The 16,810-nt window shown below is 31.0% G+C and overlaps 8 protein-coding genes across 9 annotated transcripts; 3 read left to right on the plus strand and 5 right to left on the minus strand.

Annotated features, from left to right (window-relative positions):
- Positions 1-36: 36 nt before the first annotated feature.
- On the plus strand, positions 37-3,265 carry OCT59_011183 (uncharacterized protein). The gene is made up of 10 exons (XM_025310186.2): positions 37-84; positions 316-632; positions 719-1,062; positions 1,146-1,247; positions 1,355-1,719; positions 1,800-1,940; positions 2,013-2,197; positions 2,266-2,526; positions 2,608-2,765; positions 2,842-3,265. Exons 2-10 carry the CDS (start codon positions 347-349, stop codon positions 3,142-3,144), a joined length of 2,145 nt encoding a protein of 714 aa, XP_025185073.1. The 5' UTR covers positions 37-84; positions 316-346; the 3' UTR covers positions 3,145-3,265.
- On the minus strand, positions 3,132-4,600 carry OCT59_011184 (uncharacterized protein). Its single transcript, XM_025324649.2, has 6 exons — positions 4,040-4,600; positions 3,926-3,976; positions 3,831-3,849; positions 3,638-3,747; positions 3,396-3,570; positions 3,132-3,332 (listed from the first exon to the last, which is right to left on the minus strand). The coding sequence occupies exons 1-6, from the start codon at positions 4,453-4,455 to the stop codon at positions 3,228-3,230; spliced, it is 876 nt and encodes a 291-aa protein (XP_025185074.1). The 5' UTR covers positions 4,456-4,600; the 3' UTR covers positions 3,132-3,227.
- Positions 4,601-4,664: 64 nt separating this feature from the next.
- On the plus strand, positions 4,665-5,734 carry OCT59_011185 (uncharacterized protein; the record flags this gene model as incomplete). Its single annotated transcript, XM_025310187.2, has 4 exons — positions 4,665-4,832; positions 4,910-5,213; positions 5,281-5,368; positions 5,441-5,734. The coding sequence occupies 4 exons, from the start codon at positions 4,665-4,667 to the stop codon at positions 5,640-5,642; spliced, it is 762 nt and encodes a 253-aa protein (XP_025185075.1). The 3' UTR covers positions 5,643-5,734.
- OCT59_011186 (uncharacterized protein) lies at positions 5,568-7,600 on the minus strand. The gene is made up of 3 exons (XM_025310188.2): positions 7,109-7,600; positions 6,827-7,032; positions 5,568-6,749 (listed from the first exon to the last, which is right to left on the minus strand). Exons 1-3 carry the CDS (start codon positions 7,443-7,445, stop codon positions 5,895-5,897), a joined length of 1,398 nt encoding a protein of 465 aa, XP_025185076.1. The 5' UTR covers positions 7,446-7,600; the 3' UTR covers positions 5,568-5,894.
- A 624-nt stretch (positions 7,601-8,224) lies between these two features.
- OCT59_011187 (uncharacterized protein) lies at positions 8,225-11,102 on the minus strand (the record flags this gene model as incomplete). Of its 2 annotated transcripts, XM_025309084.2 has the most annotated exons (9): positions 8,232-8,468; positions 8,555-8,916; positions 8,980-9,324; positions 9,400-9,720; positions 9,791-9,862; positions 9,932-10,076; positions 10,154-10,281; positions 10,359-10,579; positions 10,651-11,102. In XM_025309084.2, the coding sequence occupies 9 exons, from the start codon at positions 11,100-11,102 to the stop codon at positions 8,409-8,411; spliced, it is 2,106 nt and encodes a 701-aa protein (XP_025185077.2). In that variant the 3' UTR covers positions 8,232-8,408. The 2 variants fall into 2 exon arrangements, with proteins under 2 accessions (XP_066000974.1, XP_025185077.2); XM_066136345.1 differs by having other exon boundaries at positions 8,225-9,324.
- Positions 11,103-11,468: 366 nt separating this feature from the next.
- OCT59_011188 (uncharacterized protein) lies at positions 11,469-12,805 on the minus strand. The gene is made up of 7 exons (XM_025314465.2): positions 12,595-12,805; positions 12,448-12,517; positions 12,293-12,369; positions 12,110-12,202; positions 11,873-12,031; positions 11,715-11,791; positions 11,469-11,649 (listed from the first exon to the last, which is right to left on the minus strand). Exons 1-7 carry the CDS (start codon positions 12,796-12,798, stop codon positions 11,508-11,510), a joined length of 822 nt encoding a protein of 273 aa, XP_025185078.1. The 5' UTR covers positions 12,799-12,805; the 3' UTR covers positions 11,469-11,507.
- Positions 12,806-13,174: 369 nt separating this feature from the next.
- OCT59_011189 (vacuolar transporter chaperone) lies at positions 13,175-14,137 on the plus strand. The gene is made up of 4 exons (XM_025314466.2): positions 13,175-13,459; positions 13,532-13,664; positions 13,737-13,859; positions 13,954-14,137. The coding sequence occupies exons 1-4, from the start codon at positions 13,394-13,396 to the stop codon at positions 13,998-14,000; spliced, it is 369 nt and encodes a 122-aa protein (XP_025185079.1). The 5' UTR covers positions 13,175-13,393; the 3' UTR covers positions 14,001-14,137.
- Positions 14,138-14,331: 194 nt separating this feature from the next.
- On the minus strand, positions 14,332-16,652 carry OCT59_011190 (uncharacterized protein). The gene is made up of 7 exons (XM_066136346.1): positions 16,272-16,652; positions 16,175-16,209; positions 15,966-16,111; positions 15,655-15,900; positions 15,486-15,575; positions 14,603-15,412; positions 14,332-14,530 (listed from the first exon to the last, which is right to left on the minus strand). The coding sequence occupies exons 1-7, from the start codon at positions 16,463-16,465 to the stop codon at positions 14,402-14,404; spliced, it is 1,650 nt and encodes a 549-aa protein (XP_066000975.1). The 5' UTR covers positions 16,466-16,652; the 3' UTR covers positions 14,332-14,401.
- Positions 16,653-16,810: the final 158 nt, after the last annotated feature.

The following is a 16,810-nucleotide window of genomic DNA, read 5'->3' on the forward strand; positions in this document are numbered from 1 at the left end:
ATGTAAATTATCAAAAAAAAAAAAATGAATTTTGATAAGATAAAAGTTTATTTGTCTTTAAACCTTTCACTTCAAAACTACCTGGTAAGTATTTAGAAGAATTTGATATTGTCATTCAATTGTTTCTAGCATGGTCAAAGTCAATTGAGAATATAATGAGCATCAAACATTCACCTATCATCATGTGATATAATACTCATATCACCAAATTATATCTTTAAAAAACGCGTAAAGATTTATCGATAAATAATCAAGCCATTTTTTTAATTGATAATTATTGAAATATAACTTGATTATATTTTCTTATTTAAATAGTTACCTTATATATATAATACGTGATATTAATATGCCTCCAAAAACAAAAACGCGTCCTTCCGGAGAGACGGAACTTGCATTAAAAAAACAGAGAAAAAGTTCATCACCCGAACCACCATCCAGTGTATTAACGCAACAACAGGAGGAGGAAATGTCTTCTGCATATATTGCACAATTATTGGCTCAGGAAGGTTATGATGAACATCCTTATTACTCACAATATCATAGTACGACATATGACAATTTTTACGAAAATGATGATAAAGACGATGATGATGATTATAATCCGTCTTCGAGACCTAAATCAAAGAAAACAGGTTTGCGATATATTCTAATCGATAATTTTATGTTTATTTAATAATGTATTATAACATGATAAAATTTCAAAATCCTTTATTTAAAGGAACGAAAGGTCGTAAACGCAAAAGTGATGCTTACAAAAAAACTTCTCAACAGAATAATGTGTCTCCGTCTGATGAGATGATCAGCCATCCTAACAATGATTCCGTATCTATCGATGATAGTTCGAATATTTACGTGTTTGAAAATATATCAAATAATGGAAAAAATGGCGAAGGAAATAGTGGTTCCCAAAGAAATGAAGTAAAATCTAATTCTGAACCAATCAAAAAACAAAAAAAAACTCCAAAGAAAATATTACCAGGTATGAATATAGGTGCGTACTCTGATGAAGAAGAATCTCTATTCTTGTCCGGATTGGACCTTTATGGGCGTGATTGGAAGAAAGTAAGATAAAAAACTCGTTTATATAAGTTGTTCTTTTTTTATTTCGCCTCACATAAATTAACACTTCTCTTTTGAAACAAAAGTTGGCCGAACACATAAAAACAAGGGATACTAATTCGATACGAAGTCATGCTCAGAAACACTTTATCAAGTTATTCAGAGATGGAATTCCCTTGCCACTAAAGGTGAAGAAATAACTTGGAAGTGCTTAGAGTACATGGAAAATAAAAAAAAGACTACTTTTATAAGTTACCGTTTGTCCCGGATTTATGAATTCCTACTATTTATTTAGGTGCAAGAATCTGGCAAGGGTTATACCTTGTCAGGTAAAGAGTTAGATCCTAACTCTGCTGCAGCGAGGCCATATCTTATGAGGAATCCGCCCCAAGAAAACCGAGAACTTGAAAAGAAACCCGAATCATCCCCAATCAAACCATCCAGTAATAAATCAGATGATGATTTGCCAAATGATACGGTAGATAATATTAGTCAGTCCGATTCTCAATCTTTAAATGATAAGGAACAAAATTTTCTAATTAGGCAAGAAGAGCAATTAAAAATTAAAGAAAGTGATCAAATAGAAGACGATATGTTAATACAAGCAGATGAAAATTATCAAATTTTAACGGCCGAAGAGAATAGTAGTAGTGGTCGTCCGTAAGTAAAAGGATAATAAATTTATTATATAATTAGTTAATTGCAATTTTTTTTTTTTTTTTTTTTTGAAATCTTTTTAGCCGTATGTCACCAAAGATTGCACAAGAGGTTGCAAAAGAAAATGCTAGTCAATTGTATGGTGCTGATGGCCGTACTGAGTATGCGAAAGCAAGATTACGTGGAGATAGAAAACAACTATCGAACACTCCCGAAGAAAGCGCGTAAGGTTTATTTAAATTAATATTTGCATTATAATAAATATGTTTATGAAATAAAAAACTTTAAAATATTAGAGACCCATTGACGATGATAAAGTGCGATCCATTTTTTGGCGCTCCTAATTCAAATGTTGCTGGATGTCAACCGTTTTCGATGATTGTAGAATCAAACGTACTTGTTGCGATGGATTTTCATGCACACCTTATGAATACCGAAATCATTGGATTTTTAGCTGGTCATTGGATACCCGAGGAGAAAAGTAAGTTAGCAGCTATTTAATTTTAGATGAATTATATATATATTATTAATCAATATGAATTCTCGAAGAGTTGATTATCAAAACTACTTTTCCTTGTCGTTCACTTCAAACTGGAGAGAATCACGTCAATGTTGAGATGGATCCAACTTCCGCATTAGAAGTTCAGCAAACCATTACTGATCGTAATATGCAAGTCGTTGGGTGGTATCATTCGCACCCGATTTTTCAACCTGATCCTTCAATAGTCGATTTGGAAAATCAAAATAATTATCAAAAATTATTCAGAGACGAAAAATTTAACGAAGAACCCTTTGTTGGTGCTATTGTCGGTAAGAATTTTTTTTTTTCCTTGTATAAAAAGGTAAATTGATAAATTCGATTAACTACTATTTATTTGGATAATATTTAAGGCCCTTATGACCCAAAATTACCTGGTTCCTTGTCGGTTATCAATTGGTTTTACGTTAGCAACTTAAATAAGTCAGCAGATGAAATAGGACAAGCAAAGCAGTTGGCTTTTGAATTAGTCAACAATTCAGCAATCTCGGATGAAGTTGCTGATGAAATTGTCAGTTAGATATACAGTTGTATTATTCATTTATTTTAATATTTATTTGATACTTATTTAATTTTCATATTCTTAGCTCGATCTCGTGGAACAATATCGTGCATCAAATGATCGCGTGAATTTTAAAGAATATTGGCGTAAGGATACTAAGGAAACTAAATTGGAAAAACTTATTAAGTCACTAGCGAAACGTATGCCATGGTTGAATGTATCAAACAACACGCATCGTGATGATGAAGAACAACACATCATAGAAGATTACAAGATGCAAGAGGATTCATCAAAAATTAATGAACAAGTGTGTAAAATAACTTCATCTAAGCAAACTACAAGTGATAATTTTTTGGAAAGAGTACAAAAGCTTTTGATGGCCTGGTGATCATTTGGTTACCAGTTTTACGAGATGATTGAAATTTGTTTGTTTATTTGTAATAAATGGATATAAATATTTTAACAACTGATCTAATAAAGCAAAATCATAATAAGAATAAGACAGCCAAACATCAAAAGAAGCCTTGAGATAAAGGCTTGTTGTGGTGAAGGGGGTCCATTCGGAGGAGGAAAAGTCTAAGATAAAAAAATTATTATTGTACATTACTTAAAGAAGATAAAACGTTTACAGAGACTTACGAATTGTGCCCCAAAAAATGATGGAAATATTGTACTAGCTGAAATTGAAAAATGTGGTCCAAATGCATTCGAATGAAATGATGAACCAGGAAAAAACTGTGCACTCGGTTGATTTGGATCTCTTTGTGGTTGAGGCCTTTGACCAGCGGGACGATTTGGAATATCTGAATTTTTCCTACAATATTACAGGTTTAAATTAAATAATTGCCTACTCAAACTTGATACAACATATTTTTCTGTACCTAGGATCTTTAGCCTCTTTTCCTCTTCCGTAAATTGGTATAACCTTATCTTGTCCGCATCCCGCTTTGCATACAGGACATAGTGGATTTTGAGATTGTGCCTCTAACCACTACCATCATAAAATTGAGTCAATTGTTCATTAAAATAATTATTATTGAGCAATAAATATTTTTAGAAATTAAAATTACTAACTTGATGCAGACATGGCCAACTGATATTATTTAAAAGAAAAATATTTACTTAATAAAAATATGATATTTAATAATATAATTTGTTAAAATACTAACCAAAATAAATGCCCACATAAAGTTAGAACAGGTGAAGATGCTGTGTCAAAACTGAATTCGAAGAAATTGAGTAAATAATTCAAATATCAGATAAGTTCATTATCTTTCTCTTACCAAATATTACATTCATATTCAGAGCTACCACTATTTGTATGAACCTCATTATTTTTGCTCTGTGAACCTCTTCTAACAGTGCGACTACTCCCTTCGCCTGCAGAGGACGAAATCGTTGATCCCGAAGATAAACCGACTGTAAAGCCTGTTGACTTTGACGATTTAGTTGAAATTTGCAAATTTGATCCACCTCGGTGTCTCAAAACGGTTACATTATTCTCTGTTACTTCACTAGCATTATTGCTTCGCGTTTCCGATTGTGATTCATCCTCGTCAGTAACTGTAGAATATTGTGTTTGTGTTGGTTCGGTTTCAGACATTTCAAGAATCCCATTCCCGTTCACCTCACTATTTAAAACACGTACAGGTTCAGAAGACTCATTAGCTATTTCTTGTTCCAGACGATCAATACCCATTCAAAATATAAGGAGTTATGTAATTTTAATTGAACTCCAGGAAGCTATCTACAATTAAATCTTTAAATATTAGTCTAATTCGAAATGTAATAAATTCTTTTTAAAAAAATAAAATTTCTATATAGTCTAGTATGTTAACAATGTCATCTGCATGGCATTACTTAATATAATATATATATCAATTTTAAATGTGGCGTAGCAATTCAAAAATGAAAAAATTTTATTTTTGGGATGATGAAAATTCAGAGGGAAAATCTGTTATAATAAAAGAATTACTTGACCCAACATATGGATGTTACGTATGGCCAGCAGCATTTGTATTAGCCGAATATATTTGGCATGAGAGAGATTTATTTAAGGACAAAACAATCTTAGAAGTAAGGTTAACAGAATTTCAATTTTAGGTTTATTTGTTTATTTACGACGGACATTTATTATATCACAATTATAATAGCTAGGTTCAGGCACTTCATTACCAGGACTTTTGTGTGCATTACTCTCCGATAATACACATGTGATTCTAACAGATAGATCAGATGTACCTCAAATACTTGAAAATATTCGAGAAATTGCAAAATTAAATAATTTACTATCTAGAAATAACATTTGGATAAAAGGTTTAATGTGGGGTGATTTTAGTGATAACGATCATCAACTCGAAAGTGGCGGTGGTTTATTTCAATTACTAAATGATATTGAAAAATCTAATAGAAAAATTGATTGGATTCTGGGAAGTGATACTTTTTATGATCCAAAAGGTAAAATGTAAATGTAATGTTTAACTTCTTCATTATTTTCTCTATTTTCACTTATATATATATCTAGATTTTGAAGATATCATTGTAACCATCGCTTATATATTAACTTATCATTTTCCAAATGCAAAATTCATAACATCATATCAAGAAAGAAGGTATCATTAAATTTTAAATTATTTTACTCCTAAAATAATTTTTCAGAATATTTTTTTTTTTTTATTTAACAGTTCCAAAAGATCTATTCAATATCTCTTGGATAAATGGAAACTTAAATGTAATCAAATCTCTCTTGCTTCGTTCAATTTTAATCATAACAAATATATAAATGATAAAAATGACGACAACGAAGAAGATAAAGAATCAACAGATGACGTAGCTTACGCTGCCTCATTACAAAGTATATTTTTATTAGAAATTACTAAAATCTAGTTTATTACCTTTTTACTATTAAACAATTTTTATTTTAAATGAAATATATTGTTCAAATTAAACAATGAAAACAAATATTAGTTAGATAAAGAAAATAACCCGATGGCATTCTTTTTAAATTACACAAAACAAGAATACAAAAGAGATAAAAAAGAAGAAAATGTCTTTTAGCTTCTATAAGTAATTTACAAGTTTCCCAACCATTCAAATTACTTATTCGTTGTTACCGCTAAATTAGAAATATTAATGTGCTTATTTGACACGACTGCTTTCAGAAGATATTTTATATTCTTCTGATTGAAGACGTTGATCTTGAATTTCAAGTGTTCGCAATTGTTCACGCTGGTTAATCAGTTCTCCAAAAACAGCATCGGGCAAAACGAAATCTTTTTTACTCATCAGTCTGGTTGGAACACGTTCACCGAATGCAAAAGCAGAGCGTGTGCTCTTGCGTGAGCCCGATGCCATTCCTGTACGTGGTCTAACAAAACTTGTTACACGGTCGGCAGTTGAAAGTATTGGCGCCACGGCTGACATTGCTGTCGTAGAAGGAAACATGGAATTTTGTGCTTTTTTTCCTTTTAGTGGTGTTTTGGCAGGTTTTTTTGTTATCGTAGACGCTTTTGAAGCAAGTTCATCGTTTTTCTTCTTTCGACTTCGGGTAATTCGTGTCGATGTTTCCTCCTTAGGTTTGGGCGGGACATCATCAGAATTTGTAATCAAAGTACTTTTTGACCCCCGAAGTCGTGTTCTTTTCATCTCAGGTTCTTCCGGGGCCTTGCCCTCTCCTTCATTGATAGTCGCATCCACTTTCCGCTTTTTTCCACCTAAGCCAAATGAATCATATATGGCTAACGTATCTTCAGCCTCTTTGAGCAATTTTTGATGTGCTATCTGCAGCTTACTCGCGTCATTTGTTGCATCCTTATTTCGCAGAGCAGCAACCGATATTAAACTTTTTGAATCGGTATTGCGCAACTTTTCAACGGCTAATTGTTGTTGGTATCTCTCATATGCCAACTTTTCGCGCTCACGATTTCTAAGTTTCTTTTCGGCTAGCTCATGCTTACGATGACGCTTTTCATACGCCGCATCAGATATATCTTCCTATAGGTTAAAGACTTTAAAAATTGTTGCTTAAATGAGAATGATTATGAAAGCTATAATACAAAAATTTTACGAACTTCTTGAGCCTTACTCCGTAACCCGCTTATATCTCCATTAACAACTCTAAATGATGGTACAGAAATTTCCTTATCATCAATATTATTGGTCTTAATTAATTCCTCATCCTCATTGTCCTCTATAACATCACAAGTTTCTAAGAGGCTTTCATCAGAAGTCAGCAAAATCGTTGTTTCGCCTGATATAAGAGGCGCTAACAGAGCAGCTAAATAATAATTAAAGTATTAATCGGATATTAAATAATAAGACAATAACTGTAATATGATAATAATTAAGCATACCTTGATCTGCTGCAACTTCGTCCGCAAGAACACTTGCAAGTGTCCCAACCTTGCGGGGCGGCAACACCCTCTTCTTTGGATTAGGTTCTGATGTTTCAGATACAGCGATACCCTGTGCAACATTCTCTTCTAAAAGCTCCAAAGCTGGAGACCTGCGGCGTTTCTTTCCAACTGCACGTTTAGAAGTCTTAGTTTCTTGTAGGTTATGCTCATCGTTTCCTCCGGAGCTTGAAGTAGTAACTATCGATTCTGGAGTATCGCGCTCATGCGGAACAGAATCAACGTCATTATCAATGTCGACTTGATCAGGGGCAGTGTCAAGAGTATTTCTTGGCATTTTTGGGACCTGCTCAAGAAAAACTAGCTTTATAACATAATACAAGGTAAATATTAGAATCAAAAAATATGAAGAGTTTTGCAACAAAGTAACCGAATTGCGTTGTGAAAATGTAAATTTCTGTGGCGAATTATGATGAGATTCTGAATGAAAAAACTCTTTTATCATAATACTTTTATCCAATCAATTTTGTAATTTTGTATTGATTTTTGATTCGTATAAATAGACATTTTTTTATCAATTAATTTATTTGTTTTTTTATTTAATTCTTATAATATGCGCGTCTCAAAAAAAAAATATGCAAATATTTTTCACGTATAAATTGTAATATTAAAAATGTCAACTACTGTAATTGTGAAGATTTAAGGTGGCTAAGTTTTATTGTAAATTCTGTTAATTATGGAGATTCTTCACTTACTACAGAAATTATAAATCATACAAAATATTTCTATTAATTATTTTTATCGCCTCATTGTTCATGTTCTATTTGGAATCTAAATCTACCTAATTCTACTAACCATTGCAAAAAAAGCTTATCGTTATACATGTACAACTGTGAGATCATCTCACAGGTACATTCCCTGTAAAACCATATATATAAATCTACCTTCTTTTTGAAGATGATTTATCAGTATTTTGAGTATTTTGAATAATAGTTTTCTATCATAATGGTTATCAATAATTGCATGCCTTTATTTTAAATTATCACACACTTTTCAAATCATTTTTAAATGGAGATCACATATCGGGCTCACGAAATTTATTGAATGAAATATTTTACATTGTGCAATCAAGACATTAGCAATTTTATTTATTGAGGGGTCCTGTATCTATTAGGTTTTTAGTATTTAAAATAACAACTAATTATAGATTACAAGTGTGGAGCTAATATTAGTAAAATAATTATCATATAGGAAATTATTATACATATAATAAATAAATAATACAGTATATTTTAATATTCTAAGTGGAAGAATTATTATAAATGCTGTTTATAGGGTGAGAAATCATTTCATCGAGAGTCTAATTATATAAAAATTTTTTTTTTGGAAAATTTCATTATAATAAATAAATATATAATTGCTTTTTAAGTAATTTCAATTAATTACCTTTTTTTCAATTTCTGGATCATTCGCTTGTTGATTCATCACCTCTTTATAATTATATTGTTCTGCCCAAAGCTCTTTAACCCATTTTTTGTTTCCACAAAGTACTTGTTCATCGATTTCAATATCTTCACCCATCTCTTTACGTCTTTCTTTAGCGAATCGGTTAATTAAATATAACCAATTAAGAGTTTGGAATACAGTAAAGTACTGTTCGTTTAAAGTCTCTACTGCTTTCTTTGACATTCTCTGATAAAGTTCTTGGTCATTAAACAAAGTAAACAAATAATCTGCTACTTGTTCAGTATCACCAATATCTGCCAAGAAGCCCGTTTCCCCATGTTTAATCTGAAGCGGTATTCCTCCTATAAAAAATTTACGTTTATATCAATAAAAAAATGATAAATAAACAAACAAAATCATCATACCTGCTTTGAATGCTATAACAGGAACACCCTTTGCTAAGGCTTCTGTAACTTTAATTTCAAACCCCTCTCTCGTGCTTAATTGTAATGCTACATGAGCACATCTTAAAATAGTGTTGAATATTTGATCACAAGGAGGAAGACGTACAACTGAAACAACGTTTACGATATCAGCATACTCGGGCCGTGCCAATAACTCGTGAGTCTTTTCATAAATTGGAGTTCCATCTGGATCATCAATACTTCCAGCTCCACAAATTATTAATGAAGGAATTTTTTCTTGAGCCCAACCAGCTTCTTTAAGCTTATCGTGGAGAAGCTTAAAGGAATGGATCAGCAAATCAATACCTATGATTTAAAAGAAATATTAATAAATATTTCGTTGTTGATAATATCTAGTAAATAATAAATTAAATAGTTTACCTTTGCTAGGATCAAATCTAGCCACTTGAACAATATATGGTCGATGAAAATCAATTTCAACACCACATTGATCTATTGATAATCTATTATAAACCAATTTATAATAAGATAAATCGGACAGGCTCAATTCTTTGTTTAAACCATCTAATGGATCTGTACAAGCAGGAAGAAGAACCACTTTTTCCATAGGAACATTATCTGGAACGAAATTATGCATAGGATGAGATACAAACAGATCTGCTTGGGAAATAAAGCTCCAAAGGAAATTCCATGTTACAGCTTGTGGTCCGGTCGGATTCTGCCGGATCAAATCGGCACATACTAAAAATATATACGAATATTTTTATTAAATAATTTGTTTGAAATAGGTAATTTTTAAGTATAAACTTACTTTCAATATGACTTCTGTATATAATCTTGCATGTTGGATTGAGTTTTTTGATTTGAGGAATAATACCACAAACTAAATGTGATAACAAAATGTTAAAGTTATACCAAATAAACTGAGAAACTCCTATAGTATTGTATCTACCTTGTGGATCATCAATTATTATCACATCACTATTCTTAATTGGACCCTCATCATCTTTCCAGAAACGTTCGACATTATCATTGGACCAATTAATAAATACTCGTTTATCATTTTCGGTTAAGCAAACATCTGGAGGTGCTACACCCTATCAAAAAATAAGCAACCATTTTATCATTTCAGTTAATTGAATCTTACTTTTATTAAAAATTTCTAAGAATTTACCTGTAATACATTATGAAACTTTCTTTTTGTTATATCAAACACTTCAGGTTTTGGTTTAGCAACAAACCAATGGATATCAATCTCCATAAGTTTACATAAACGAATAAGCGCATGACGCATAAGAGCAACTAAATTTTACAAGATTTGGTTTATTTCGTGTCTATGTAGGTTATCATTTTTATATGGTCAATATTTAGATATTTACCTCCACCTCCCTGAGGTGTTGCATTGAAGAATGATGCCCTTATATTTCTATTTTTAATTTCATTACCAATACTACTGATCACTTTCCAAGTTGCCGGATGAACAGTTTTTTCGTAATGCGTTAAATCAACCAACTTAATCATTCCATTTAGATCAACTTCAACTTCATGTCTGAATCCAACATCTATTCTTGGGATCGATCCAGGAATTTGTGGACTAATCCTTGGAAAATAAAAATTAAAAGAAATGAGCATATATCTTAATGTAATCTTTAACAAATTATGTTTATATACCATACAACAGTTTTCCTCACAGCTGAGCTAGCTCGTTCATCGACAGTTTTACCCTTTGTTTTAATAACAAAAGGCAAAGCATCGAGCTCTAACCAAAGTCTAGAAGAAAGACTTGGCGAAGTAAATAAAAGACTTTTCATATCTTGTCCATTTTTTAAATGCGCACCAAGACCAATTGCGTGTATTTTGTAATTTTGCGCTCTGGAATATAACGAAATATTTTCGAGGACCACCTGTATAACCTTCTCAACGCGATCCTCAATTTTAGGGATATTGGATATGTCGACAGTGGATATTTCAAAATCAATGGCATAACAACCATCGTGAGTACAAATAGCGTATTCAACTTTGTCATTATCGCCAAACTCTATTTCTAAACCTAAATAAACTGCCTGTGAAACCGCTGATATGCTAGTTCTACGATGAGTTGTTAAAGGCAAACGAACTGACATTGAGAAAGCCGAAGTTGACGGTTGGAGATAAAAGAGTTAATGGTGAATTTGGAGGTGATTTTTCTAATGAAAATTTTTAATTGATAATGAAAGGATATTATTTCCTTTTTATATTTTTTCAAAAAATGTGGCTTTTGACACAATGTAACTTTCTTTGTTTAAACTGTTCATTTTTGCAAATGAAGATTTTTTGATATACAAAAAGTGGCCTGATTACGAATCTAAAAATGCATCCGCAGTAAATAAGAAGTGGATCTGACGCATGGTGGATAGCAAATGCTTGTGCAATCACCATAATGGCTAAAAATCCCGAAAATTACGTCAATGGATGGTCATGATATTATTTATTTGCCAATAATTTTTAAATTTTTTAAAATAAAAGATAATTTATTTGAAGATTTGATTTCAAAAGCCCGATAAAATATATTCATTATATATTTTTTCCGAATATTTAATAAGATTGGATTGGACTTGTACCTCATTAAGTGGAATATTCAAGATAACGTGAATATATGAAAAAACAACTGCATCGACAAAAGTAGGCAAACTAAACAAAACCAAAAACTAATTAGAATCTGATTTAAATAAAATTTTCTTGCTCCTCGAAAATACCTTGATCCAAAAAAATATTTGGAATCTCCTAAAGCATTAGAAATTGCTATTAAAGCTTCATCTGCTTCTTGATAAATCTATTAATAGATTTAATATTAATATATTAATAGTAAAATCGGCCATGTCACATATATACAAAATAAATCAATAATATTAACTTCTTCCTTGTTTAATACCGGCTTTCTTGTTAATAATTCCTTGACAGCTAATTTTTTATACTTTTGAAAAAGTAATTTATCTAACGGCTTAGCATAATGTCCAACATATTTTTTATATGTTATGGATTCATTTGCAGGTTCACACCAAAGATTGTAAAGCTAAATTATATCAAAGTATAAATTAATTAATATAATTAATTTAATTTTTTTTTTCCCTTAATAGATTGATTGATTTACCAAAGCATTTCGCAACTTTGTATCGGCCAATGCGATAAATGATTGTGAATCTGCTTCTTGTTGTTCATTAATTCTTCCAAGATTATCAGAATACTATATACATTACACATATATACATTTTTTCTGAAATTATTAAATAATACATCAATCATAATCGGTTAATTAATATTGATGATCACCGACCATATCAGTGACATGTTTTTCTATAGAATCATCCACAAGAACATCGCCAGTTGTTAAAATTAGGAACGGAAGTTTTCCTGAATATTTTACATATTTATAAAATTAGAAAAATGTCAAATATCAATTAACAATTAGAAAAAAAAAATTGGACGTACCTGAAGGTGACATTAATGGTTCGTTTGAACGTTTGGTTTCGAAATCACTTTTGCTAAATTTCAAAAAAGTCTTAAAATGAAAATTAATTAATCGCTTCACATCATATTTTTAAGCGATTAATTAGGTTTTGATTTAACGACGAATACCTGCCACTTTACACATTCCTGGTCAAAAGAAGTTTCTTGACCTGATTTCCAACCAGGTCCCCATATATACAACCTTGGATCATCAAGTTCTCGTACGCCATAAGGAGATCGATGAGTCTTCAGTGGAAATTTGGCAAGAAATTGGCGAATACTTTGTTGTATTGGGTTGTTATTTATTGTATTTCGCCATGTTTGGTTGGACATATTGGTCAAAGGAGATAGTTTACGCTTGCGATTTGCGAACTTAATTTATATCCGATCGACAATTTATATTTTTGCACACGTTCACATGTTACTGCAGTTGTTTAGATTATTTAATCACAAGCAAGCCGATTCAAACAAAAGTCCACAGATATTTTAATAATGCAACCTTTATTCTTTCGAAATGTGTCAGTTGCAATAGAAAATTCAAATAATTATATACAGCAAATAAATAATCTATGGCTTAAATCAATTACTCTGTCGGGTATATTATCTGTCAATATTTAGATAAAAATATCGCAGATAATAAAATAACTGACTTTTGTCAGAACGGCTTGCTCACCCTTGCATAAGTTCGGAAAATAGTAGAGAGAAACACGTGACTAATTATTGTCTTGCCCTTTAAATCTTGCCCAATTAGAGAAAAAAATTAATAATACAGACATAATCGGTTAAATAGGCTGAAAGGGAAGGCTGAATTGCGTACTAAACAGTGTACAAAAATGCAAACAATAAAATCATTATAAAAAGTGGAAAAAGGGAATACGATTTAACAACATTTTTTTGATAATCGAAGTTTATATTAAATTTTTTTATAATGTCTACTCAACCACTTCTTCAAGCTCAAAAACGTATAGCTCTTCCTACTAGGGTTGAACCTAAAGTATATATCTTAATTATAAAAATTTTAATATTAAAATTTATTCAATTCTCATTGTTATTTACGTGTCAATAGGTATTTTTCGCAAATGAAAGAACCTTCCTTTCCTGGCTGCAATTTACAGTCGTATTAGGCGGCCTTGCGCTTGGACTTCTTAACTTTGGAGACAAAGTTGGGAAGATTTCTGCCGCTATATTTACGTTTGTTGGTATGTTACATGAAATTTTTGGATTTTTTAAAATCCAATTTAATTTAAGAAAATCTTTTGTTGATCAAATAGCTATGGCCATTATGCTCTACGCTCTGTTAATATATCATTGGAGAGCGACCAAGATAAGAAAGAGAGAATCAGGTCCTTATGATGATAGGTACGGGCCGACTGTGCTCTGCTTTTTCCTCGTGGGTAAATATCGTTTTATATTTTCTCATTTTATTTATTTAAAAAATTAATATATAAATAACAAATTCTTCAAATTATAATTCTTCAAAACTAATAGGTGCCGTGGTAACTAATTTTATCCTTCGTTTCACGAATGATAAATAATAGTTTTTCGATCAATTTGCTATTTTCTCTCTCTCTTAACTATCGTCATTTTAATGACAATTATATATATATATATAGATTTACTTTGTATGTTAAATAAAATAAACAAAAAATTTAGTTCATGAAATTTTAAAAAATAGTTATGCATTAATTATTAATATATTGTAAGAAAATTCGAAATTTTTTCCGTTTTCGGGTAAATCCAGTTTATTTATTATTATACGCCCGTCTCATGTTTCACTAATCTTAAAAAAAACGGAAAATGGTTTCTTCATAAATTTATATTTATCTATGAACGAGCATTCTAATTGAAAATTAAGGTTCGAGAATTTCATAAATAATTTATGTGACGCTCTTTTTAAATGTTTATTAGTTGAGTTGTTAATTGAAAAAATTTTGGGTTACATTACTTTTTTCTTTTTCTTTTTACCTGAACTAAGTGATTCCGCTAGGGCGTGATTAGTCAACTTGATATGGTCAAACAACTTATTTCTGGTGGGAAATGTCTGTGAACATACGTTACATTTATTCTATAGAAGGAAAATTTTAGAAATATAATATAAAAAATATATCATGAGAATACAAAAAGAAAAATGAATCACCTGGTTAGATGTTTCTTTTTTCTTCTTATCCTTTTTAGAATTACTGCTTTCGGTTTGATTTAATTTATCTTTATCATCATCTTTCAAGAAGTATGGCGTTGCTCCCGATTCTTCATCTGACTCGAAGCCTCCACGGGAAGTTATCTTTGTTCTTTCTAATATTTCAGACAAATCATTATCTTCTTCGTTTAGTGTCTCTTCTGATATGCTGTTTTTGTGAAAAATTTCTTTCGTAATATTTATTTTTAACTCTTCATCAGCATGACCCCAATTAGGAGTCTTCTGTTTCTTCTTTTGTTTCTTGTTCTTTTTAGATTCTTTCTCATGAGAGAATAAATCATTCTCTACCTCTTCGTCATATTTAATGTCCTGTGTGTCCAATTTTATATCTTGATGACCATTTTGTAACGTAAAAATATCATCATTAGATTTTGATGTATCTACATTACTTATTAGTTCTTCATCTTCTTCGAACATCTCTTCCCTTAATAATTCGACGCTTTTAATATGCTTTTTACTTTTTTCGTGATTTTTCCACGCATTTTCATTTTTGAAACTTTTATTACATGCCACGCAAAAATATTCATCATCTGGTGGTTCATCTTCAAAATCTTCCTCCTCCTCCTCATCCCCTTCATCTATTTTTGTCCAGTCTTGCTCTTGATATTCCCGTAATTTAGCAATACGTTCTGCGCGTTCACGCGCGGCTTTTGATTTAGCTTCTGCAACCTTTGCCTCTCTTTTTAATTCCGCGAGTGCTGTAATCTCTTTGTAACGTGGATCTCTCTTCTTCACGTATTCAACCAATTCCTAAAAAATAATTTATTTATTTAGGATGTTCTTTAAAATAATTTAAATATCTAATGAATTATACAAAGCTTACCCTCACGGTGTCGTTGTATTCTTTACGAGCAGCATCTCGCGATTTTTTATTTTCACTTTTCATTCTTCGCTTTAAAATTCGATCAGGTGCCTAACTTCAATAATATTTTCATTTAATTTCTTACTTTTCTTCAAAGGAGCATTAACCTACTTAATTAATTACACTTTACCTCCGATAATTTATATTTATCAAACCATTTAAAACTTTTCTGGGTGGAGAAATTTAACCATGAAGTATAAAAATTTTTAATCGGATTCCCATCTTTCGAGTCATTTAAGTCAATTGGTGTAGTGCTATCACCAAATGATGGATATGGGTGAAAATCGCCAGCATCTTCACCACGATCATGAGAATAAGCATCATCTTCTTCCTCCGCTAATTTTTCAAATAACTTTCTATACACCGTATAAAATCCCTACAATCAGATTTATAAATCAATAGTAGTTTAGAATTAATTAAATGGTAATTCTTTTAACATACCGTTTTACTGTCATCAAATCCTTGATAACACGCTTTAGTAAAGAATCTCATTAGATCTTCAGTTCTAGTACCTTGAACACTAGTTCTAAATCCCCATCTTGAACTGCTTTCATCACAATCATCATCGAGTTCATAAATATCATCATCTATAATTTTCTTTTTCGATTTAGTATTTGTCATTTATTTTTAAAATAATTGACACTTCTTACCTTCTCTTAGAATGGCGTCTCGATGACCATCATACCTACGAATTTAAATTAATTTGAATAAACCTGTTTAATCCAATTATATAGACCGAAAATTTACCATTCACGTTCGTGAGGGTCAGATAAAACATCGTAAGCTTCTTGAATAAGAGCAAATTTTTTTGTAGCCTCGTCAACCCTATAGTAATTTTTATCAGGATGCCATTCTAAAGCTTTCTTACGGTATGCCTTTTTTATCTCTTCTCCAGATGCTATTCGATCTACTTCAAGAAGTTCATAATAACAAGTCCGCATTTTGTTTTACCAAATAATAAAATAATAACAGCGGAGTGCTCAATTATTAAAAAGAAAATTTTGACCTAAATCTAATTTTTCAAAAAAAGGATCTATTTTTTTTTTTAAAAAAAAACAGTTTTTTTTTTAAATATGCTAAAACTATTCTAGAAATGTGGTAAGAAACGTGGATATCTGTTTGTATGTCAAAAGTAGTACATTTTGCAAAGGTTTTAAAGATTAAAAATAAAGTGGCTCCGTTTTTTTGGGGCCAAAATGATGATCAATTTATTATAATTGTGGCCAATCAAATTTCAATTTATTCCAGTTAAATATAGGTTATTGTGCAAAAGCGAAAAAGGTCAA

Source organism: Rhizophagus irregularis, chromosome 19, assembly GCF_026210795.1.
Source record: "Rhizophagus irregularis chromosome 19, complete sequence".
In the NCBI taxonomy this organism is placed as follows: domain Eukaryota; kingdom Fungi; phylum Glomeromycota; class Glomeromycetes; order Glomerales; family Glomeraceae; genus Rhizophagus; species Rhizophagus irregularis.